This window comes from Tupaia chinensis, unplaced genomic scaffold, assembly GCF_000334495.1.
Source record: "Tupaia chinensis unplaced genomic scaffold, TupChi_1.0 Scaffold145082_1, whole genome shotgun sequence".
Taxonomy (NCBI): Eukaryota; Metazoa; Chordata; class Mammalia; order Scandentia; family Tupaiidae; genus Tupaia; species Tupaia belangeri.
The window spans coordinates 1,086,361-1,112,896 of NW_006204943.1; the positions used below are offsets into that span (position 1 = coordinate 1,086,361).

Below are 26,536 nucleotides of genomic sequence, written 5' to 3' on the forward strand. Positions count from 1 at the left end.
TACATGAGTATCTTATATTGTATCCAAATGAAGGTAGTAATACATATAACTTCAATGCCCAAGAGTAAAATTTGGGAATATGTATGTGTCAGCATAAGAAAATAAAATGTGGACCCCGAGAGGGAAATGCTTATAATTTAAAAGTTCGAACATAAACCAGTGTCTTCTTCCTACAGGTTCAATGAATTATCAAGTCTTCGTAAGATTTCTCTCTCACTTTGTACTCCTTACATGCTGATTTTATCATGTACAGTTCACCCTTGTTATTTAAATTCTTTACTATAAATTTGTAATTTCAAAATCACATGTGTCATTTGCAGACAGTCACAGCAGTAAAAATTTTGAGTCCCCTGACATAACTTCTCAGCTGAGGTTGAGCAAAGCAATACTTTGCCGTTTCAGCTCTCATACAAACAAATGTCCATTTGCACTTGTAGTGTTTTATTTATTTTATTTACTTATATATTTTGAGAGGTTTTTGCTCTAGGGTGAGTGTGCTCACCAGAAAGAGAGACAGAAGCAAGAAATACCCCCCCCGAGGAATGGCCACGCCGTAATCCCTTCATTCTCTTTTGATCTTGGGCATGGATGCACACACGCCTGGCGTTAGTTTAAGTCACCAGGTCCGGGACTCGAACCACAGTCAACTACATGGGAGTCCTGTGACATAACGATTATGCCAACTGCTGTTTCCAAGTATTCACTAATTAAGCATGGGAACTTTACAGATCATAACTATGATGAATAATGGAAGACAACTGTACCTTAGTCCATAATCAGATAATAAATTTCTTGAAGAACTCATTATATCTTGTATGTAACATGTACAATGTCATTCACTGGCATTTTCTAAAAGTATCTATTACCAGAGAATAGATCTGCTTCCATTCAAATTAATATGACCTTTCCAACAAACAAGATCTAATAAATATCCTTATATTGGAAAACGAGTTCAAAGATGACTGAGGTCAAAAGCAAGAACATCTAGATTTTTGTTTTTGCATGATAGTGCACACCAGGGAGAGAGAGAGAGAGAGAGAGAGAAAGAGAAAGTATCCTCAACAGGTTCTCCTTATGCCGTGACCCTCTTGTTCCTCAGGATCCTGGGCACTTGCATGCATGTCCCTGGTATGCTTTCAGGCTGGCCTGGAGATTGAACCTGTGGTTGACAACATACCTCCAGCCTTGCAGTGCCCTTGTGTTTACATTGTACCACAGTGGATTGGCCTTAAGCAAGTTTTTGTTTGTTTGTTTTTTGTCTTTTTGCTTCAGGGAACATGAACTTGCTGAAAAAAGACAAAGACAAAATGAGAAATCCCTCCATATGGGTAACGGCCATGCTGCAATCTCTTTTCCTCCTGGGACTTTGGGCACACATGCACACACACCCAGCATGTCTGGAATCTGAACTGCAGTGAGCCATGTAGGATCCATCACCTTAACCACCATGCCACCTGCTGGCTCTAGGCAAACTGTTAAAAACAACAAATTTAGAAATTCCTTAAAACAAATGACAACCACAAATGTAAAAAAGTGCTTTTTAATATTTAGCCAGTCAAGGATTATTAGGTGGATGTAATAAACAATTTTCCTTTTTTTACGGAGTAGTCTAATAATGTCATCTATGTGACTTAAGCAACATGATCATTTAATTAAAGTTAAGACAGTAGGGCAGTTGTAATTTGTATGAAATTACAATGACTGTTCTTTAAAATACTTTTATAAAATTACAAACTGCTAATATCCCCCTAATTGGAAGTCAGAAGTTTCGATACAACTTGAAATTAACGTACAATTGTTTGCATAATGAGTAAGGACAAGTTTCCAAGTCAGATATCAAACTGAAATTAAAACAACAAAAAGTCCAGAAGAAATGTAAACAGTGATAAAATACCAACATTTATACATGTTGCCAAGAGCAAGGCTACTGAAGAAAGAGCTTGTGCCAGAATGAAAATCAATTACAGCACTAATCACACTGGGGCAGCCGACTTATTTTTCATAACGAGACTTTCTTGCTAAAGGAAGCTATGTGTTGATTTACAGTGTGGCACAAGCACCTCCCTTCATTGCAGATGACAGAACAGGTACTGTTTACTTCTTTTAAAGTGCCATTGTAATTTTACTGCTCAGTTAGATGAACTTTACTATAGAGAAAATAATTAAAATGACAGTTGTAATTGTCATCTGTTTTCAAATCCCATTTATCCTGGGATCCTATCCAAAAAGCAAATTAAACTTTATTGAAACGTCACAATTGAACATGTATCTTAAGATGTGCTTAAGTGTTACTGACATCTGTCATTCGGAGGAGCTCTCTAGATTCCTACTTTAGTGAGATGTATTATTTGCTTTTGACTGACTTCTTTCCAATAGTGAGAAAAAAAGAGTAAAATGAGTTTTTTTGCTAACAAATTCTCTCAAAATATTATTTTCACAATTACATCGGTAAAAATATTTCAATTCGCCTTTATGAAAAAGCTGAATTTATATACTCTTTGTGCAACCACTGCTTTTTTATAATAAAACAATGTCAGGGAAAAGATATGGAAATTTACAAGTCCATGTATTCTATTAACTGGGTCGGGAGAGGACATATAAACTATTTTAAGATTCTTCAAAGGAAAAGGCACTAGCATAAAATATTTTTTAAAAACTAGCTTACAATTCAAAATTCAAATATTCTTTTTATTTTTTGGTATGGCATAATTCTCCTAAAATTTTTTTAAAAATATATATGGTCTTTTGGAAATGTAGTAATTTCCTCATTCTCTAATGACTTACTAAGCTTTTCCTGAATTTCCTTAATACTGAAAGCAAATAAGTGGACAATTAACAATTTAGAAACAACTCATCAGTTTTATATATAAAAGAACTCAGTTTAGCTTCTGCGGTGTCTGCTTTGTCAGACCAACAAACTACTACTTAAAAGAATTTAAATGTCTATTTACATGTCATAAGACCTCCTTTGGCACCTGAGTTGAGCACAATAAACTACAGAAAAGAATCTCTAAGAGAAAGTTGTCCAAAGACTGTATTTTATCCATCTATACATATATACATGCACCTATACATATACACATATGCACACACACATATACACGCACAAGCAAAAATGACTTTTCCTTAAAAAATGCTGAAGATGTTGAAGAAAATTCACCATTCAGTCAAATAAATTGACCCGATGGCTACTGGAAACAGTTTTATTACTGAAGATTTTGTCTTATCAAAAGTTGATATTGTCAAGAAAGTTTTAGAGTAATATATAATTCTAAAGGGAAACACCAGGTTTTGTTTTTGGTCAAAATATAGTTTCTTCTGATATAGTGATGTGGTCAGGAGATCACAGTTATCTAAACATGACAATATAATAAACTTTTTGATGGTCAACAGGCAGAAACTTATCCAAGATGACCATCCAAAGAGGAGTAAGTTCCGCCCCACCTCCATTAGGACTGAACACATCACTGGCCACGGATCGCACATTATCTCTTTCACAGGTCCCAGTGAAAGCCACACTTAGGGGCCATTCCTGCAGATGGCCCCATGTGGAGCCTCCTCATTCACCGGGATTTTATGTGAGGATTTTAGAAGGGCTTGATGTCACCTAGTTTCAGAACCACACCAGCCTTGCTACTCACTGATTTGGGCACTGCACAGTGGTCTGACTGGTGCTGTGATTTTTTTTTTTTTTTAATGTATACTTTTAGAACTCTCCAAAGGATTGGCTTTCATTTAAGATTTTGAAGTCATCTAAAATTCAGTAAGCTGTCTGAGTCTGTCAACATTTTCTTCTACTCTCAATTAATAAATAGATTAGACTGATTAAAAACAGAGTACACATAGTTTTACCAAAGTATCTTCTACTCCAGAAAGTCTGGAGGATAGAAAGCCCCTACACTTGCATACTATTCTCCATCTTCCAGACCTTATTAGGTTTGAAGAATGTTGAGAGTTGGCAAAAACATTTGAGTTAAAAAATGAAGCCATGCTACCCTTCTCTGGTCCAACTTTTAGAGAATATCCCTGATCAGGTTTCTAACTCCCTCTTTGCTCTGGTTAAAGACCTCTCTCATATAGTAGACCAGATATAATGGAAATCTTATGTGGTTTCAAAGTATTTGTAATTGAGAAATATTTTCAACTGCAAAATGCTTCTTGACCACCTATAAAGTAGTATATATTTTGGTTTAAACTTGACACTACTTTCCTAAACAAATTATGTCAACAGAGGCATGATACAAGGCTCACTTTAAAGAGAGAATCTATCAAATTCCATTGTCTTCATTCTTCTTCAGTTTACACCAACCATAATATAATTTAAACCACTTTTTTTCCTGACATGTGAAAACATTTTGTTAAGTATCATCTGAACTTAAAACTATTTCACTAACACATGAGCCACATGTACAATTTTAATTTTTGTCATATATTTAAATATTTTCTTCTCTGCAGAGCTATCTCACCATAGGAAATGATACTGTGCTAATAACCAGTAATTTAGCATTAAGACATTTCCTCAAATGTTTCTATGCAAAAGTGCATGTACAACATAAACATGTCATATATGAGGCTATAAACCACAATTTCACACTGGAGTGGATTTAAAATTTCAAATTCAGTCCAAATGAGTCAAGAGAAAAGCTCTAACAGAGCACGTCTGAAACAAGTTCATGGGGATTGGGTAATGAGTCATCAAAGCGAAATCTTTTGGAGACCATGCTGCTGTCCTCTGGAATATTCTCTTTGTCTTCTCGGTCACCACAGGTTCCATTACAAGAGGATTTGGAAGTCTTGTCTTCAGAGGACCTTATTGTATGATCCTGAATTTGAGAGGAACTGGAAGTTTCTTCAGAGAGAAACAAGTTTCCAAAGTCCCATTGCTGCAGCCAAGAATGAGAAAGGCAGATTTCTGCGGTTGGCCTTTTCCTTTGAAAGAAAGCACCAAGAGAAAATTAAGGACTATAAGTCAAGTTGAAAACATCTTCAGTTTGATAGATAATAGGCATATTTTTGTGTGTTATGAAAATGGCAAATACAGTAATGATCCAAACAGTACAGAAGAGAACAACAGCATCAGTTAACATTTGGGGACTATTCTATATGCTGCAAGTCTATTGTCTAATAATCACGAGGAACCCAGGGGATGCGTACTGTTGCTCTCCTTACTCAACAGATAAGGGAAGTATTGGGTTGTTGGGAAAGTCATGATGCATTTTTGCATAGAAAAACATGGAATAACACATCATAACTTTCCCAGCTATGTAAGGGAATACCAAGAAGGTTTTGCCCCAAATCTCGTAACTTGTCAAGTGGAACCTTCACTCTATAGTCAGTGCTTTAAAACATTACCCTCCATGAAGGTAAAAAGCAAAATTATTTTCTGTTTTCTGGAGAGGTTTTATTTTCTGTTTTCTGGAGAGATTTTTGTTTGTTTGCTTGCTTGTTTGTTTGTTTGCTATAGGGCACGTGCGCTCGCCAGATAGAGAGAGACAGAGAGACAGAAAGTGAGAAATCACCCCCTCCCCCCAGGGGGGATAGCCACGCTGCAATCCCTTCTCCTCCATTCTCCTCTCAGGATCTTGGGTACACATGAGTTTAAGCCACCATGTTCGGGACTCTAACCACGGCCGACTACGTGGGAGTCCAGTGACATAGCCATTACGCTAACTGCTGGTCCCGTCGAATGCTCCATTTATTTTTGCAACTTGGTTTCCTCACTCATTCAGCAATGCACTTCAAGCATCCTTTCACATCAATACAAAGTTAGCATGGTCATTAACAGCGACATGAGTGGGTCTTCAAAAAGTTCATGGAAAATGTGTACTGTGCAAAAACTATGTATGGATTTGAATATTTCACCAGCAAAATACACTCGTATTTCATTTCTACTTTTCTACAAACTTTCTGAAGTCTCCTCATATTATTTAGTATTCTTCCACATGGAAGAATCCCCATCAATGCTTCCCCAATTTTGGTATATGAATAATATTGCAATGAACACTGAAAGAAAAAATTTGCAAGGAGGGGGAATTCTCTGATTATCTCCATAAGGTAAGTTAGTAGTAGTTATCCGGTCTTTATATGTTGAAAGATAGTACTTAACTGCCTTCCAACTGATTTCTAATATTCAATCTACCAATATGTTTCCAAGATTTTGAAAAATATAATCAAAGTTTTCTTATAGTAGTTTCATAGTTGTATATTTTGAACTTAGGTTTTTATTCCATTATGAATTTATATTTATATAAAGAAAGAGAGAAAAAAACCTTTGTTTTCCCAATAAACATTTTCTTGGAAAATAACTTGCATATAAAGGATTTCTAACAGACAAAATACCAATCTGTGCAGTCAGAAAATTTTATTCTAGTCTTCCACTGACTAGAAGACTATAGGAACTACCTTAACTTTGACATTTCTTTTATTGCAGAAAGAAATATTCGCCCTATTTTCTAGGAAAATGACAGTTTGTTTTTCTTAGTAAACAAAACTCAGTTAAATGAACATCTCTAAATATAGCTACCAAGCAATATGTTATATTGCTTGCTTCAACTATACCTGAAGACTTAAAATAAGAAGTGAAAAAAATAAAGGAAAAGTTAGTTCTTGCAATTTTTCATCATTTTCAAAGTCTGACCCCTGTGGAAGCATGAATTCATTTCATATATCTAAGTGCTTCCTACTTGTGATTTCTGAAATGAAACCTGGAATACTGATAACTCTTTAATTCTACATGTTGGCAATTCAATTTATTATGAAGCTTACTTATAAATGAGATTCTAGTCAAAGAGCTTGAGAACATATGTTAGCCTAGCAAATAAAAGTTAGTGACATTACAAAATCTTGAGTTTAAAAACCCTTTGGAGAAAAATATATCTTCATTTTCTTAAAAGAAATAACTTGTAAATAACTTAAAAGAAATAACTTCTAAATCTTAAAAACAAAGGCTAGTTTATCCAACACTTGGAGTTTTAAAATTTTGTTTTCAATTATGAAAATAATATGGACAAATATCATAATTTTCCAAAGTAAGAAAACACCCACCCATACTCATAACTCTAATCTTAACACAACCATTAATAAAATATTAATATGATTATGGAAAATTGTAAATCTACATAAAAAAATCATTTAAGAAAATGAAAACTGCATATAATCAGAAACCACAGTATTATTACTATCTCTACCACTAAATAATCATCCATGTCCAAAATACAGCCAGTGAGTTTGTTTGGACTTGCACTACACTAAAAAAATAATTAAAAATACTATGAGGTTTTTTTTTTCAAACAAGTAAGGAAACTGAGTAGTCCTCGAGAAGATTAACTAATCATCAGAGACAAAAAAAAACAAAAACAAAAACAAAAAAAACTAAAAACTGAAAAGTAAGGGACCAGCAGTTAGCGTAATGGCTATGTTGCTGGACTCCCATGTAGCTGACTGAGGTCTGAGTTCCGGACCCAGTGGCTTAAACTCACACTGGGTGCGTGTGTGTGCATGCCCAAGATCCCGAGAGAAGAATGGAGGAGAAGGGACTGCAGCGTGGCCATCCCCCCTGTGGGGTGATTTCTCATTTTCTGTCTCTCTGTCTCTCTCTGTCTTTCTGGCAAGCGCGTGCACCCTATAGCAAAAAAAAACAAAACAAACAAACAAACAAAAACTCTCAAAAGAAAAAAAAAAAAAAACCTGAAAAGTAAGAACATCAGAATCCTGGCCTAATGCATTTTATTACAGCTCCTACATTATGTGTAGTCAGGCCAATACAAAGTCAATATGGTTGACCCTGGGTAAAGACAAGGTCAGCTTTTTCTTTTCTTGCCTGGAAGCTGCCAAAGCCTGAATGATAGTCCCTAAGTTATCGTTCCCCAGTCTCTTAGCAGGCTGTCAAAGCTTATCTGATGCTTCAAGATCTGACAATCAGGAATTTACAATTATTATAGAACTAGAATTATTTAGCTACAAATAATTCATAAGAAAGTCTTATTATAAGCATCCATAAATACTGTAAACTTCCTATTTCTAATTATTTTAGGGAATTTCAGAGATTAGCAGCAGGTTGAGAGAGAACCAGATCTTTCCTTCACTCCAACTAATTATTATATATTTGATATTGGAAGTTATGTACTGGTTATTAAATGATCTTTCATGCCACCTCCCACAGAATATATCTTTCTTAAGATATAACTATTTATTGTGTAACAGTATTTAAACAAATTACTGTCATTACTTACTCTGGATTTTTGACTAAAAGGCTCTGGATAAAGTCTGTAGCCAGCTGTGAAACTGATGAAAAAGTTTCTTCTGAATAATCCACATTAACTTGAGAAATATTGAGGTATGTTTCCTGATTATCTTCTCCCACAAATGGTGATGTATGAGTTAATAACATATATGCTATTATACCAATATTCCTGAAAAATAAATAAAGGAGAACAGGGGAACTTATGTGTGTTCATTTTAAAACATTTATCTACAGTACAATCTAGACCTTATTCCTATCCTCAAAGCTGGTACAGTTAAATTACAGACTTAAATTGCTTTTCAGAGTTCCTATATTATTAAAACTAAAATAGTTATGCTATCTTCAAGTTTCCCATACAGAAAGGGAATATAAGGTAGTGCATGTGTGTGTTATGTAATTATAACAAAAACATGCATGAATACATATCATTATATCTATAATTTACCCTTCCCACAGACACCTGTGGCTGAGAATGCAGGGCTGCTACAGCATTTCCTAAACAGTATCCAATGACACTGCAATGATTCATGAGATATAAGTAGGAGTTCTGTGCAAATAGGGTCTGCAAACACAAACTGGGGTTGGCAAATTTTTTCACTGCAGAACTTTCCAAAGCTGTATATACATTAATGACAAGTCTGGTGTCCAGGATACAGAAAAAGACTACAGTAAATGTTTCACGAACTTATTTAGCTATAGGATCTTTTTTCCTTGGGAAACTCATTAGCAGTTCCATGGAACACAGTCTAAATACTTCCAGTTGGTCTGTGAAGTCAGTCCCCCCCACTGTGGTTCCAACTGAAGTTCCAGTATAAATTCTGTTCTACTCCCCATCGTGCTTGCTCTATACTAGCTACAAGATCCCCCAATTCCCTAGAGATGTGTTCTCATAAAATGTGTGGGTCTGACCTCATTTTTCTGCTGTGTAAATACTTTATCCTAGTTCTTCTAGACCTAGATCATATGTCTGCCATTGCTGAGTGGAACCTAACAATGCCTGGCCTGCTGCTGCTTCAGTGCTTATTAAGCATTTGACATTTATTACAGAGCATGCAGCCCTGTACTGCGGTTCTTCTGTTTTTTTACTCAACTGAGTCTTCATGGTATATAGGGATTTTCCTGTTTACTTCTGTACCTTTGGCTCAGAGCCTCAGTGTTACTTAAAAAGAACAAAAAGGTAAATGTTTTCCTGTGGCAATAATAATGATACTCAAATAAAACCTTTTAATGTAAAGCAAACAATTGGAATATAGAAGCCCCAAACATATGTGTTAACCAACTTCTAATAAAGGCATTTAGGTAACTAATAAAATCTTACCACATATCTGTTGCTGTGGTAATGGGATCATAGTTTAAGATTTCTGGAGCTGGAAGAGAAAATAGAATTCAAATTCAATATTGGCATTTCAAAACATGGAAATTATTTTATATTAAATTAGAACTGGCTTTAATTTTGGAAAGCCTAATGATAATAAGAAGCAAATTGTACTTCATGGAGATGCTATATTTTCTTTCTTTTTAATTTATTTTTTATGTTTTTTATTTTGCTAGAGGATATGTGCACTTACCAGAGAGAAACAGAAGCAAGGAGAGGGGAGAGAGGCAAGAAAGTATTCCCCATGTGGGGCTGGTCATGCTGCAATTCCTTCTCCTCTACTTCTCTCTCCCTTGGCACTGGTTTGTTTTTCAAGCTACTGGATCCAGGACCTGAACCTCTTAGTTGGTCATGTGGGATCCAACCCCCTTACCCACCTCTCCATAGACTGGGCCCAGAAATGTTACATTTTCAAGTAGATTAAATATCTGTTAAACTATCAAAACCCTAAGCAATTTATTTCCACTGTCGTTTCTGCTGCAAAAACAAAACAAAAGAACCCTGCAAAATGAATTCTCTATACTTTCTAAACATTACCATGTAATTCAAATTAGTAGAGTCAATTTATAGCTGAAAAATAACTTATTTATCTCACAGTATAGTTTAATAATTTCTCTAAAGAGAAACTGTTTCCTACAGCCTAATAGTTTTGTTAATAAAGTCTTTGAGTCATATATATTGTCAGCCTCCATTAAACCACTTACAGGCTTTTCACAGCTTCAGTGAGCTGTTATTAATAGTTACAAATCATTTATTCTAGGACACTACAGCCCTTTATTAGCATTCAAATGGCAGCAATTGGCTTTGTTTTTCATTTTGGGGAAAGATAGTGACCTTACTGAGAGGCAAATATTCTGTTTAGCTGCATCTTTTCAATGCTTGCATGGAGATACAAACATGAGCAATAACAAAAAAGGTAAAGAAAACATTATAAATCAAAATACCTTTAACCTGAATGTTGTCTCACAACTTATAAAATCTTTCATACATATGACCTAGTTTATTGATATACTATAATACCCTTAGGTTACCTAATCATAAGTTATTTTTGATATCCTTCTTCTTTAAAACGTTCCCTTCATAACTCTACATACAACTTCGTATCTTAAAACAGCAGCAGCAAACAAGTTGTCCTATGAACAATTCTTGTAGAACTTAAAGCATCTGAAATTGCAAACATCTTTGGAGGTGGGGTCAGACAGAAGTAGAATTGAGATTTATCCAAAAGCTAGGCCTCAAAGGCAATCGTGGATACCTGATTCTCTGTTGTTCTTTTTTCATCATTCTCTTTCCTTAATCTATCTCTTACTCATTTCTTTTTTCCTTATGTACAAAGCCTTTAACACAAACATTATCATATATTCAAATATACTGTAAATTGTATGAATGGTTAAATACTCCTGCACTCACTACAATTCATTTAAATATGTGAACAACTAAGTCTCAGTACATGAAAATACTCTAATCAAATGAATCCCCAAATTACATGCTCTAAAATATACTTTTATAGAGGTATCATTTACTCAATAAATTTCAAAATGGTGTAGAAAATACAAAGAAATCTTACCTAAATATTCTGGTGTTCCCATGATTTCCCGAAGTTCACATGCGTTCCCTATTTTTCGAGACATTCCAAAATCTACAATTTTTATGTCCCCAAGAGGGTATATGCTGCTTAATAATATATTCTGTGGCTAAATAAAACACAAAAAAGAAATGATAAGCAATATACAGTGAAGGAATGTCAGTCTCAGATTCGAGGTAAACTAAATAGTATTTATTGCTTGGCTATTATACATCTCATTGAATCAAACATTTACTGAATTACTATTTAAGAGGTGCTATATATTCAATGATTGAAGCAAAAAAAAATGTGATCAGAAAGGTTTCTTGGTTTAGATAAACAGATCAATAGGCAGACAGATTACGAGATACAGAATACTTACAATAGACAAGACTACCTAATCCTGCGCATAAAAAAGTCCAAGAGGGCTTTGCAGTAGAGATAATGCTGAAGCAGAATCTTAAAGGATAAGCTGGAATAAACAGATTGGAAAAGAGTGCTCTGGGGAATAGCACAAAAGATGGCATGAAAGAAGGAGCACGTATCCATTTCCAGAAATAGAAAACCATTCAGTACAGTGTTTGGTTTTGGATGAGCCAGGTCGGACTCTTCCCAGTTTTTAGCTTATAAAAAAAGATGCATGGTATGCTTCATCCATCACCTCCTAGAACCATGTGATTGCTCTACAGTAGCAGGCCTATGGACAAAGTTCCCAGCTGCTGTCACAACCCATATACACACCAAGGCGCTGCTCCCAAAGTCTGTGCAAAAATTCCTAAGTCTCTTAACTTTGAGAAATCTTCATGGTTGTTTCTTATTAAATCACAGAGACCACTACAGGAGAAAAGCCGGGAATAATCAGCTGTTATCAGCCACAGGCCTTATGGTATAAAAAGTCAGATTTATATGCCATCTCTGCCTGCAAACGCCATGTGTGATGCTATGTGTGTAATGTCTTTAGAAAGAAAAAGACCCAGCACCCAACAGGAAGCTACTGGCGGCATGATTATCCTGGCATTTTGCTACAATGTTTCTTTTCCAATATCTTATCAGTAGGAAAAAATGGTAGGAATGCTAGATGGTAAATATTCTCCCTCCCTTCCACAGAGGAGCCCAATACAGAGAGCGGATTCTTTTTTTTTTTTTTTTTCTTTAGAAAAAGGAGTAAGAGAAAGAGGGAAAGGTAGGTCCAGTTTGAGGCATTTCAAATTTCTACAGGATATCCAAATGATAGCTACACTGTAGTAAGAAAAGGGGGACGCTGTAATAAGACAAGGGGGATTTGGAAATTAGGAAAGAGGCCTAAGCTGCATGTAGGGATTTTGGAATGATTTTTATTGTGAAAGTAGCAATGTGGGGCTAGCAGGTGGCATGGTGGTGGTGGTTGAGGGTGCTGGGCTGCCACATGGCAGACTGTAGTTCAAGTCCCAGATCTGGTGGCTGGCTTTCTCTCTCTCTCTCTCTCTCTCTGTCCCTCTCTGGTCAAATTAAAATAAACAAATAAAGTTAAATAAAATAATAATAAAAATCGCTGGAGTGGTAGTGAAAGCCAAAAGATCACTCTGGGAGACCACAGAAAGAAGAGTCCAATGTTAAAAAATAAGAGGTCGATTCAGATTTTAAGGTCTCTAGGTGGCTATGGAGAAAGGATAAAGAGAAGAGATACTAGTATAAGAGGCTAAAGTTTTGGGGCCTGGGGGAGGGGCCTAAATGACCTCAGAGATTGAAAGACTGAAAGCGTCGGGACCAGCAGTTAGTGTAATGGCTGTCGCTGGATTCCCATGTAGTCGACTGCAGTTCGTGTCCTGGACCTGGTGGCTTAAAACTCACTCCGGGCGTATGTGCATGTGTGCCCAAGATCCCGAGAGGAGACTGGAAGAGAAGGAATTGTGGTGTGGCCATCCCCCCTGAGGGGTGATTTCTCACTTTCTGTCTCTCTCTCTCTCTCTGTCTTTCTGGTGAGCGCACATGCCCTATAACAACAACAACAAAAAAAAAAAAAGAAAGAAAGAAAAAAAAGAAAAAAACTCTCCGAAAAACAAAAACAAACAAATAAAAAAAAACCTCTCCAAAAAAAAAAATAAATAAATAAAGACTGAAAGCCTCAAGAGAAAGAGGAATGGGTATGATAGGAGCAAAGGAAAGAGGATTGGTGGGAATTTATCTTCAGAGATTAGGTTAGAATTGCTTATTTCAGAGGTAGACAGTTTCATAAAAAGAATGGGATGAAGTGGAATAACTGTAGTAGTAAAACACATGGGACTGATGGATTTTTTTAAAAGAACTTTTTGATTTAATTTTATTATTCTTCATTTTCACCAGAGAGATAGAGAGAGGGAGAGTGAGAAAGTAAGCCACCAGGTTGGGGACTTGAAACATGGTCAGCCATGTGAGAGTCCAGTGCCTCGCCTACCATGCCACCTGCCAGCCCTAGGACTGATGCATTTTAAGAGGCCAGTGATTAATCTCAGCTGCTCACATGAGTAGTCTTCTGTGTGCAAATACAAAATTAAGTCCATGAAGCACACAGGCAAAGAGTGCACCCAGTGTAGTTAGACAATCACAGTACAACTGCTACAATCACAATCCAACTGCTACCAATACCAGCTTACAACTGTGCATACAAACAGCAGAGAAAAAACACAGATGTTGCCTGACTTTAAATCACATGGTACATTACCTTTAAATCAAGGTGTACAATGTTATTCTGATGTAGATAATAAACTCCTTCAAGTATTTGTTTAATGAGTTTGACAACATCATTTTCAGAGACCATCTCAGCCAGCTCAGGTAAACAGAGGTTGAAAATCTCTCCACCTGCAGCACTGAAATAAAATTCAAACAGAAATTTAAAAAATGAACTGCCAATAATGAAAACTTTTAAACACTATATACCTGTTAAGTAAAAGACACACAGCCATCTTTCTACATTTTAGTGCCTACATACACATTTAAAGACAAAGTAGGGAAGAGAGGAATTTTTTTTTCTTAACCTGTTTTTGCCATAAGGCACGTGCGCTCACCAGGAAGACAGAGAGAGACAGAGTGACAGAAAGCGAAAAATCACCCACCCCCCCCCCCAGGGAGGATGACCATGCCATAATCCCTTCTCCTCCATTCTCCTCTCTGGCACTTGAACATGCCTGCGCACATGCCTGGCATGAGTTTAAGCCACTGGGTCCGGGACCTGAACTGCAGCTGACTACATGAGAGTCCAGCGACATAGCCATTACGTCAACTGCTGGTCCCAAATACTGGTATCTTTTAAGAAATCAGATCAAATAATTTGAAATTACAAGAAAGATGTATAAAATATGGATTGACATATTTGCATTTATAATTTTTTTTGAGAGAGATTTTTGCTATGGGGTGCATGCATTTCCCAGAGAGACAGAGAAATACAGAGAGAAACAAAGTGAGACATCCCTCCCCAGGGGGAATGGCCATGCCGGAATCCCTTTTCCTCCATTCTCCTCTTGGGATCTCAGGCATGCACACACACACACTTAGCATGTGTTTCAAGCTGCTGGGTCCGGGACTTGAACTGCAGTCAACTATGTGGGAGTCCAGCAAGGTAACTATTACACCATCTGCTGGTCCCTTCATTTATAATTTCTATTGAGACAGACAAAAGAAAAAAAAAATCTAAATTCTTCATACGTACAGTAACACTTAGGTAAGAAATTCATTCTTGAACACTTTACGGTTATTTATGTACTAACATTTTATATTACATTTATGAGAGTTAACTCAATAACCAGAGTCCTTCATAAATTCTAAAATTCAAAATGAAACACTTAAAAATAAATTGAGAAATGTGTGGAAAGCAGTTCCTAGGACCTAGGAAATGAGACAAAATGCTCAATATCCCTTATCATAAGGGAGATGCAAATCAAAAGCACAATGAGATATCACCTAACTTCAGTCAGAATGTCTAAGATTAAAAAAGTAAAAAATGGTAAGTGCTGGTGAGGCTGGGGTGAAAAGGGAACCCTCATACACTGTTGGTAGGAATGTGAATTAGTACAGCCACTGTGAAGAACAATATGGAAGTTCCTCAAAAACCTGCAAATAGAACTACCATATTATCTAGCAATTCTACTCCTGGGTCTCTACCCAAAGGAATAAGAATACACTCAGTTGGAAAGACACGTGCACAACCATATTTATTGCAGCATTATTCACAATTGCTAAGGCATGAAATCAACCCAAATGTCCAAGAACAGAAGAACAGATTTAAAAAGTATGGCACATATACACTATGGAATACTACTCAGCCATAAAAAAAAATGAGACCCTGACACTTGATAGAAAGTGGACAAATATGGAAGATTTAATGCTCAATGAAGCAAACCAGACTATGAAAGAGAAATACTGTATGTCCCCACTCAATATAGATATAAAATATCTGCACTTTATGTCAGAAAATTATATTGGAAGGCATGGAGAACAGCTCTGGAAACAAGAGACAATATAGAAAGATGGGGGCAGGGTTAGTGGGAGGCATGAGACAGAGAATCAACGGAGAGAATGAAAAGCAAAACATTTAATAGATACAAAAGTGGAAGATAGTGTATTGATAATGATAGGTATGGTGATATCTTTGACTGGATTGATGTGCAATGTATTTATGTTGGGAAGATTCATTTTGTATGTTGCAAATATGTACAATGATTTAAAAAGAGAGACAGACAAGAGAAGAGAGTGCTTATAGAGATGCTTACCAAACCTGAGATGGCCTGGATTTCATTTTAGCTCAGTAACTAATTAGCTACATGAACTGGGACAGAATGTGACTCTGTTTTTTCTATTGTAACATGTGACTGATAATAGCTAGTCTTTCATTGTGAATAATTAAATTAGATAACTCATATAAAGTATTAAGACAACAGACACTATATGAATCAAAGTAGATCATCTCTATAAGTATTTATCACAGTGTCTGACACATAGAAAATACTCAATAAATACTAGCTATTATTTTAACAAAACAACAAAAACTATTACAAATCTAATATCCAGCCTTCCTGAACCATGAGGTTTCTTGCAAAACTATTTTTTTTCCTAGTTTTTGCCATAGGGTGCATGTGCTCATCAGAGCAAGACAGAGAAAGAGAATGTGAGAAACATCCCCCTGGGGATGGCCACACTACAATCCCTTCTCTTCCATTCTCCCCTTGGGATTCTGGGAACACACATACATGCGCCCAGTGTGATACTTAAGCCTCCAGGTCTGGGATTCAAACTGTGGTAGCCCATGTGGGAATGCAGCACCTTAACCACCATGCTAACTTTGATTATAAAGGCAATTTCAAGACTTACCTAAATTAAAATTCATTTTCAGAAACACTATTATTGATTGTACATATAAAAATGTACACAATGAGGCTGGCAGATGGCATGATGGTTGTGACCCTAGACTCCCACATGGTAAACTGTGGTTTGAGTCCTGGACTAGCAGCTTGCTTTCTTACTTTCCCCATCTCTCTCTGGTCAAATTTTAAAAATAGCAATAAATAAAATGAAATTTAAAGTCATTAAAAATGCACATAATATATTCTTAAGTGAAAAAAGAGGTTACAATGGGATATGCTCCAATTGTTTCTGTTTAAATAATAATTTAAGCATTTATTTTTCATTGTTGGATTCTGTTTGCTTGTTTCTTATTTTCATGAAACAAAGACAGAAAGAAAGGTACCCTTGGCAGGGATATTCTGTACTGTGATCCCCCTCCCCCTTCCTCCCAGCCAGTCAGGATCACAGGCACACCTGAGCCGCATTGTGTGTTCAGGTTCACCCGGGAACCCTGGTCTCTTATGGGATCCAGAATGGCTCAGAGGCACCTTTCTACCTGCATCACATGGCTTGATCTGTGCTGGATTTAAATGATCATAAATGTGTCTCCAGTAGCAAAGGCCCAGACAAAATTGTACAAGGTTACCCTGTCCCATGTCTTTACAGATTTCTTTCCTGGTTTATTATTACTTATTATGATCTGTGCAGTTGATAATTCCAAAAAGAAATGAAGCAACTATAACATAGTCTGAATACAGCTGATATCCATTTAATTTTTAAGGAAACATTAATACATGGGCCAAAAAAAGAATGATTTTGGAAAAAAGAATACGCTACAGTTTACATGTAATTCCTACTTTTCATATCTTCTAAAAAGAAATAGGTACTACTTTTATAACCAGGAAAAGGATCTTAATGGATATTTTGCTTGATTACTTCCGTAACAGTGTCAAACATAATGATCATCACCCAGTCACACTGTCTCTTCCCTTTAGTTTGGCGAGGTGACTAATGTAGGACTGTCATTTTTCACACATGAAACAGAAAATTAAAGTCAGGAGGAGAGAAAGAAAAGATAATACCAGAAGCAGATTACAGAAGTCAGTAGAAATCAGAAACAAGGAAACAGAAGCAGTGAGTAACAGACAAGCAGACACTCTGTGAAAACAAGCTGTACAGTGTATAGTAACTAAAAAACGAGAAAACGTATCTTTACAGTCAGAAAAGCCAGCCATTTCATTATCATTGCCTTGGGAAGTACATTCAGGCTACTTCTGTTCTTCTCTCCATATAGGAAGAGTTTCCCTCATGAAAGAACATGAGCAAGCACATTTAGAAATTTGGAGTATGTATGTGTTCATTTGAGTAAGCATCTGTACGTGTGTTAAGTGTGACAATGTGATAATACTGTTTTAGTAAACTTATACTGCCCTGTAAACCTATACACTACCTATATGTCTACATCTGCCTTTCATAGCTTTCTAAGTGTAATTTAAAAATTAATAAGAAAATAGAGAACATCTTTTTAAAAAGCTCCATAAAATAATGAAAATAAAACTGACATTTAAAAGATTAAAATCAGAAAATCTTCCTATCCAAAACGGTAGATTTCTCTGGGTACTGCAGAGCCAAGATTTTTGGTAAAACAAAATAACACCTAAATTTTTTAAATAAGTATATATTTCTAGTCACTAAAACGAAGTAACTTTAAATATTTTTATTAAGAGTCTCTTTTAAAATTATAATCATATACTAACAGGATAAACGAAGTCCACGTAATTTTAGAATGGAAAGAAGTTGGACTATATACCTACATTTCTAAACTACAGGGGTTTTCCAAAAGCTAATGGAAATGCATGTTATAAAACCTATGCATGAATTTCAAATTTTTGTACTGAAATAAACTCATACTTTAATTCCATTTTCCCACATACTTTTTGAAGGTCTCCTCATAGAACACACAATGTTCTACACGATCTCTCTTTTTCAGAGAGTTGTTTTAAGAATCAAATGAGAATACCGATAAAGTGTTCAGCATAGTGCCTGTCACAGAATAAATGCTCAACATGTTACCGTGGAAATTGTTAGGATTATATTAAAATGTACCACTCTGGTGATCAGTTGAGATCATTCCAGAAGGTAGGGCTTTTCATTTTGTATGTCTGGTTATGGTCTCCATCATTTTTTGTTGGGTGCATATTTACTTAAAGAAATTTGACAAAATCTTGTAATTTTTTGACAAAAAGAAAGTATCATTTCTCTTCCACATATTCTCACAGAGTTATCTCTGTTGAGTATGAGCAAGTTCTCCTTTTGAACTTTATTTCTAGGACAGAAGTTTCATACCATGTTCTTCAAAAAAAATAATGTGCTCTTTATAACCAATTTTAGTTTGCTCAAAATTTAGGATTAAAACTCATTATGCCCAAATAGAAAATACTCTCCAAAGTTAAGCAAAAGCTTTGTAAATATTTTATTTAATTCTCCAAGTATGCTTTGAAAACACTTGGTATGAGAAAGTCTTTCCCTCATGGAGAGTAGAGGTAGGAAGAGTCAATTATCCTCAAGTTCTCCCTCCTGTTTATTAAAAATAAATAAATAAATAAATAAAAATAAACTACCTTCAAAAAAAAGTAGTATATATTACTTTTCAAACACAAAAATAAAGGGCCAAGAAAATTATTTGAACTTCAAAAGTGTTAATAAAAAGGTTTCTTATGCACTGTGTATTAAGATACAAACAAAAGATTTAATAATTTTATAAAAGTGACACGTTAATTGCAAGACTTTAAGTATAATTCACTAAACAACTTAATTTGGTTCAAAAATGAGGTTTTGGCTATGTGAAGATAAAGCACAAAAGCAAAAATAAAATAGACCTATGAGAACTCATAATTGTAACTGTTCAAAAAGAAAGTTCAGATAGATCTATATAATTAGCAAATGTAACAATTCAAAAAAGCGCCTTTTTAAGGGATTATGTTCCATTCATATGAGGGGAAGTTTGACAACATCTAACACATTTACTCTTTTACCAACAATTGCATCTCTTAAGAATTTACCCATAGGACCAGCAGGTAGTGTAGTTGAAGGTGCTGGATTCCCATATGGCCGACCACAGTTCGAGTCCTGCACCTGGTGGCTTGAAAAGCACACCAGGCATCTGTGCATGTATATGAGCTCAACCCTGGGAGGGACTTCCCTTTCACTGTTTCTCACTGTCTCTCCAGTGAGCACACATGCCCCATGGAAAAACCTATGGCAAAAACTTATATATAAAAAAAGAATTACCCTAAAACTACACCTCTAAAAATGACACCCATCCATAGAAGACTAACTGATAAAGCATGGTCCAACCACAGAATGGGGTAATTTCAAGCCAATTTAAAATAGCCAAAATAATAATAGTAAGAGAGATGCCCATGAACTAATATATTTAGAATGATTTCTGGAATATATTGTGAAGTAAAAAAAATTAAGGTATGAAAGAGTATATACACATGCTGCTTTTTCTGTAAGAAAGTACTATATATAAATACATACAAGTGTGCTTATATTTGCAAGAAAAAATGCACAAAGAATGAGCCAGAAACAAATATATATAGTTAACTATAAAGCTTGAGTAGAAAGAGTACAATGAATAGAAATGGGAGCAAGATTTTATAATATACATTTTCATATATCTTTGAGTTTTGAATCATGTAAATCTTTTTAATACTTTCAAAATAATATATAAAAAAATTTAAAAAGTCAAATCCTAACACTGAATATAAATAGAAACCAATATATTTAACTATATAATTCTATTTCTGACTATCCTTTGTGGGCTTTATTTTATTTTATTTCATTTTGCTATACTGTTTATGTGCTTGCCAGAGACAGAGAGAAAAAGAGAGGTATAATGAGAAATCACCCCTCAGGGGAAATGGCCATGCCACCACTCCTTCTCCTCCATTCTCCTCTTGGAATTTTGGATACATGCACATGTGCCTGGTGTAATTTTCAAGCTGCCGAGTTCAGGACTCAAACCATCAAGTAAGCCATGTAGGATCCAGTTGCCTTAACCCACTATGCCACCTGCTGGTCCTGTGGGCTTTATTCTAAAGATACAATGAATGGCAAAAAACAAGTCAGACTTTACCATGTATCTTGTTGATATTGGTAAGCTATTTTGTATGTATCACTGGATAAAGTAAATAAGTAAGCAATGTTGAGAAGCAAGGTTTTTATTGTGAAAGAGACAGATAAAGAATATGAGATGTGATAAAGAATCTTCTAGTGATGGCTTGGAGTGATGAGAATAAACTCATATATTTTTTTAAAAAATACGATTATTTCCTAATACTGCTCTTAGAAAAGGTCTAGAAACAATGGCGCTCCATTAAAAATGAGCATGTCTGGACCAGTCAGTGAGATGGTGGTAAGAGGCAGCTGGATCCCACCTGTTCAGCTGCCCAGTTGAAGTCCCAGACATGGCAGCTTAAAAGACATGCCAGATGAAAGTGCATGCCTGCCCAAGATCCTGAGAGGAGCAAAGAGAAGGTACTGTGGCATGGGCATCTCCCTCAAGGGTGCTCTCTCTCTCTCTCTCTCTCTCTCTCTCATGAACATAGGCACCCTACTGCAAATTGAAAAAAAGAAACAAAATGAGCCAGTCCAACACCCATATCTTGGTTTCTAAATATTATTCCTCACTAAAAAGAACCAGAACTTCTTGGAGAGATGGTTGATTACAGGACCTGGGCAGGGAAGATCAAGATAACCCTGAAAATCTTGGCATGCATAAAGCGAGGAAGTCCTCAAATGTTGATAAAACCACATGAAAAGAACATAAGAATTAGTTTGAAAGGGTACTGCTAATAAATTTGAGACAATCTGAGCAGAAAAACAGCAACAGAAACTGATTAGAACCCATTATGATAAAACTCTTAGAACACCAAAGTGATTAAAATACAATGAGTTATTTTTAATTAATGTTATTTTAAATTATTAAAACCATGAATCCACAGTGATATTAAAAAGAGGTGGAAGGGGAGAGAGTATTTCTTTAGAGAAGAATGCCAAGTTAATAAATTTAGAAGGTTTAGCAGAATCAAGATTCATCATGTTTGCATACCCACTATAATAATTAACTCCAGTAAGTATATCATGGTTACTGAAATTAGTGAAGGAAAAATGGTCAAAGAGGAGATATTCACACAGCTTCTAAATATTACCACACAGACAACTTACTAATTACAAAGGGAAAATGTGCCTTTCCATTGGAGACAGCTGGTAGCCCTCACCTTAACCATGTTCAAATTTAACAAAACCAATAATGAAACTACCAGATAGGATTGCCAACTGAGGAGATACAGTAAAAAATACACATCATCACCCACACCAGATCTGCTTGCCGAAAATACTTAGCTTAGATTTAATCATAAGGAAATAACCAGCTGGATCTAGAATGTAGGATGTTTCATATGACAACCAATATAGAGCCCTACTACAATACACATTAAAAAAAAAAAAAGATTATAGAGGTTTAACAAATATGGTATGTAAATCTTGATAGCATCTTGTATTAGAAAAAAATAGGTCTATAATACATTTTGGATATAAAGAATTACATAGACTGTACATTAGATGACACTACTGAATTAATTTTAGCTGTGTTGGGTTTGATGCTGATGTTGGCTATGTAGAATAAAGACCTTACTCTCCAGGATCAATAAATACTTCAGCATGCAAAGAAAATATATTGTGATATCGACAACTTTCAAATGGTTTAATAAATGTGGAGAAATGTCAATAATTGGTGAATCGAAGTGAAACCTGTAAGGATATTATCTGTACTATTTTTAGATTTTTGGTAACTTGAAATTTTATTAAACTAAAAAGTGGGGTAAAAAAATAAATACATAGGATAGCTTGAGGAGTCAATCAAACTGGTAATGGTTACTAGAGTAAAAGATTTCTGGCGTTTCATTTTTACCATATAAAATTAGGCTACATTGTTAAAACAACTATACATGGCTGGCCAAACTTGAGACTGTCCAATGTGACAATGCCAACCATAAAGTGCTAAACAATTAAGCCTAAGTCCTGACGCTATTTTTTAATAGGTCTTAGACACTCTGCTAAGAAATCAAATCCACACAGACACTTACTGCATGCTTGCTACATTTCAACTAGAGGTATAAATATCAGTAATATTTCTGCCAGTTTGCTGGACAAGGTACTTGAATCAATTTTCAGGACATGAACAAGGTCCTTCCATAAAATGTGAATTAATTTTCTGATGTATTTGTTGTTGCTGTTTAGATAAACCCAAAAAGAAGATTTCATGAAAGTTGTCAATGTTCATATGTATATACACCCTCCAAACTTAGCATTCCAGTACTGTTTTGAAAATGTTTGCAACTTGTTACCTATTTTAGATGTCTTTCAGATAAATAACTTTTTGTTTTAATTTTTTAAAATTTATTATTGTTATTATTTTTAAATTTGAACAAAAGAGACATAGAAAATGAGATGGAAAGTGAGAAAGCAAGCTGCCAGTCCAGGAGTCAAACTACGGTCTGCCATGTGGGAGCCCAACACCTCAACCACCATGCCACCTGCTGGCCCTGTTATATAACTTTTTAAAGATCAGTTGAAAAATCTTTTACAACAATGATCACAAAATGTATGAAAAATAAAATTCTAATTTATTGTGAAGATGCTATAATATGCCTTATTAGGGTGTTCTGAGAAATGTACAAACTATACAAACTACTTGACAGTTTTAACATTTTATAGAGTCGGTAATTAAATTTGATTTAAGTCAATCTAGTTCCTGGTATAAAAAAATTATAAATATATAAATAAACTTCTTCATCCTTAAAATAGTTGAGTACTAAATTAAGACTAGCATTTTTAAATACAAAAAAGTAATGATGGTTAGCTACTAAAAAGAATTGCTATAATTATCAAAAAAAAATTTTTTACTAAAAAATACCTATTCCTTCAGTTTAATATGAAATAATTTACTTTATTAAAAACAAGGAGAACCTAAGGCAGACTATGATCATGATTTCTTCTAACTGGTGCAAATGTTCAAACACATGTTTTACATATTTGCAATACAAGTGAGACAATCATGCAGTAAAGACACTGCTTAAGAGTCATGTGTCAATACATTGGGTAACAAATCACAGTTAACCTTAACTATCCTCTGCTCCCACCACCTCATAAATTGTGAATATTTGGGTGTTCTCAAGTTTTTACTGACTTGTGGCAAGTGATGCATTTTATTTCTTATTGCTACAATTCCTAACAGTGTTTTGTACTTTATGCATACTAAATGTGTTTAACAAACAATGTGCTAGGCATATCTTTATGAGGTTTGCCTTTCTGTTACTGTGTCTTTTTTAATAGTTATTTTTCAAACAGATGTATAAAATACATAAATGATTTCAATTCTACTTGCCTATTAGATTGTTTACCTGAAAATTCAATTTCTGTGCCACTAGCAAAATGTTAAGAATGAATGTTCATTTCAGCACATTATCAAATGTTGTGGTGTCATTTAATTTTGCACTGTGAGTTAGTTTTTGTGTAGGTATGTGAGGCTGAACATTTAGCTTTATGAAAATATCTGAACATAAACTATGTCCCTCTAATATTTTATCAACAGGAATCTCTACAAGTTCTTGTCATACCTTCATAATTCTCATTCTTGACATTTCAAGTCACTCTATCCTACCAGTTAAAATAGGTGTCATGGATTTATCTAAATGTAATAAAGTATATACTTACTATTCCAGTATCAAAATTATTTCACTGGTATTTTCATAGACCTCATGAAGATTAATCACACGGGGACAGGACCTTGCCAATTCAAGCACAGCAATCTCATGCAGAATCTCCGCTCGACAATCCTGTCCTCTTCTTCTCTTTTTTAGAAATTTTGCAGCATATTCTTGGCCAGTAGATTTTGATATACATTGTCTAACCACAGCAAATTTTCCTCTGCAGGGAAAGATGAGGAGAATCAGTGATAACTTTTCCACAGACAACAATATCAGTAAATTACAAATACTACTATACTGCCAGCTTAAAGTCAATTCTTTCAAATATTCATGCCACTAGGAATTTACACTTGTTCCCCAAAGTGCATCAAATATTATATGTATTTTGGTAAAACTTACAGTACTAATATAAAAATATAAATGATAAACTATAATAACAGGATAAGATAGAATTATATTTATTCTTCACTATTAATCTAACATTAGTATTGAAAGATCATCTAACTTGCATACCAGCTCCATGTCACAGTCTTGATATATTAACAAATTACTGTGTTTAAGTATCACAACAGTATGGTAAATGCTATTCTCTTTTGCAGATCCCAGAGAAGAAATGTAACTTGGTCAAGATAAAGATTTAATCTATTTCTAAAAACTATACACTTCATAGAACATATTAACTCTTTAATGAAAATAACTTTTTTTCAAATATAAAAAATTTGAATGGATGCCTAAATGGGTATGTGGCTTATTTAATTTTATTAGCGTATCAATTCTGCCTTTCAACACAACTTTTAACCAACTTTGAAACTTTCTATTACAGTATGTGAGTTGTTTTGCCAGTATATCTCTTAGTAATGCTCAGTAGTCTATGAAGCCTGAAACAGATACCTAAGGTATTTGTGCCCTATGGAGAATACTCAATGACACTTCATGATTAAGAAAATTAAACATGCCTTTTAAAGTCATGTCTATCATTTTAGGAATAAGTATGGTTTTTAGCTCCCTGTAATGGCAGTGCTTAGCACCTCAGCTAAAATTAAAAAAGACTCTCAAAATTATATTTTCTGCTTACTTACGTGTGTATTAGAAGCTTGCAGTTGCCCAATTTAATTTCACAAAGGGGTAAAGTTATTTTTAGTATGCTACAGTTTGAGTATGGTGCATCCCCAAAGGTTTCTATTCTGGAAGCTTGGTTCCCAGTATACTAGCCTTGGGAGATGGTGAGATCTTTAAGAGGTGAGGTCTAGTGAGAGGTATTTGGATCATGGAAGCATCATCCTCATAAATGGATTAATGCTACCTGAGGAGAGGGAGTCAATTCTCACTCTTATGAGAAGGGGTTATTTACTGCAAAAGCAAGTTATAAAAGTTAGGAGTTGTCCCCAGGTCTCTCTCTTTCTCTCTCTCTGTACGCATCCATCTTCCTTCCTGCTTCTGTTGGCCATGCTGTAACACAGGACCAGAGACCAGCCAGATGCCAGCCCTATGCTATCGGACTTTCTAGACATCAGGATTAAAGCTGAGCAATTCTCCTGCCTCAGCCTCCTGAGTAGTTGAGTCTATAGGCAGGCATCATCATGCCCATGTAAATCTGATTCTTTGAAAGTAGTTTTAAGATTTAAGAATGTTCAATCTGAACTACAATATATGTTTTCGCTGTATGCAAAAAGAATTCAAACTGATACACTTCAATGAGCACATGAAAAAGTAAATCAGCCCTATTATATTCAAATTACTGATATTTTATAAATTTTTACATTTGATAAACTGAGTCAAGATAAGATTAAATAGCTCACAAGAGGTCATATATGGAATTGGAATGCCAAGAATTAAACTGTGGAATGTGAATTCCTAACTTTCTGTTCTGATCACTACAAAACAATTCCTCCCTTTAACACTTTTCTTTAAAGAAGTGCAACTCATTCACTTTTGGCAATTCTTATTTAGATTTAGAAGCATAACCTTTAAAACAAACAGGAAGCTTTGGGTTTTATGAAGAAATTCACCTTGTAAAATTTTGGAAACATAAACTAGCTAGCCAAGAAACCTGTGTATCTGAAAAAATAGTTTACAGTACCAACTGTGATCACTTAATTCTGCTATAGTTTCATGATTATATCTCAAAGCCAGAATTCTCTTAGAAGCACAGAGCAAAATTAAATATGACACTTTCATTGTCTAATTGTTTCAGGTATCTCCATAGGCTTTTTTAAATGAGTACGGTGCTCATTAATCCAGGGCAAAGATGACCAAATGACATTGGTAATAACTTTTTTTCCTTC

The 26,536-nt window shown here is 35.0% G+C and overlaps 1 protein-coding gene across 2 annotated transcripts in view; it reads right to left on the reverse strand.

Annotated features, from left to right (window-relative positions):
* Positions 1–1,524: 1,524 nt before the first annotated feature.
* STK17B (serine/threonine kinase 17b) overlaps positions 1,525–26,536 on the reverse strand; it is a 39,567-nt gene continuing 14,555 nt past the window's right edge. For both annotated transcript variants that reach the window (XM_006167764.3, XM_027767972.1), the window contains 6 exons: positions 24,259–24,471; positions 13,862–14,006; positions 11,185–11,311; positions 9,561–9,609; positions 8,232–8,411; positions 1,525–4,929 (listed from right to left, as the gene is read on the reverse strand). In XM_006167764.3, coding sequence (XP_006167826.1) covers positions 4,647–4,929; positions 8,232–8,411; positions 9,561–9,609; positions 11,185–11,311; positions 13,862–14,006; positions 24,259–24,471 — 997 coding nt within the window. In that variant the 3' untranslated portion in view covers positions 1,525–4,646. The remainder of the gene's footprint in view (positions 4,930–8,231; positions 8,412–9,560; positions 9,610–11,184; positions 11,312–13,861; positions 14,007–24,258; positions 24,472–26,536) is intronic.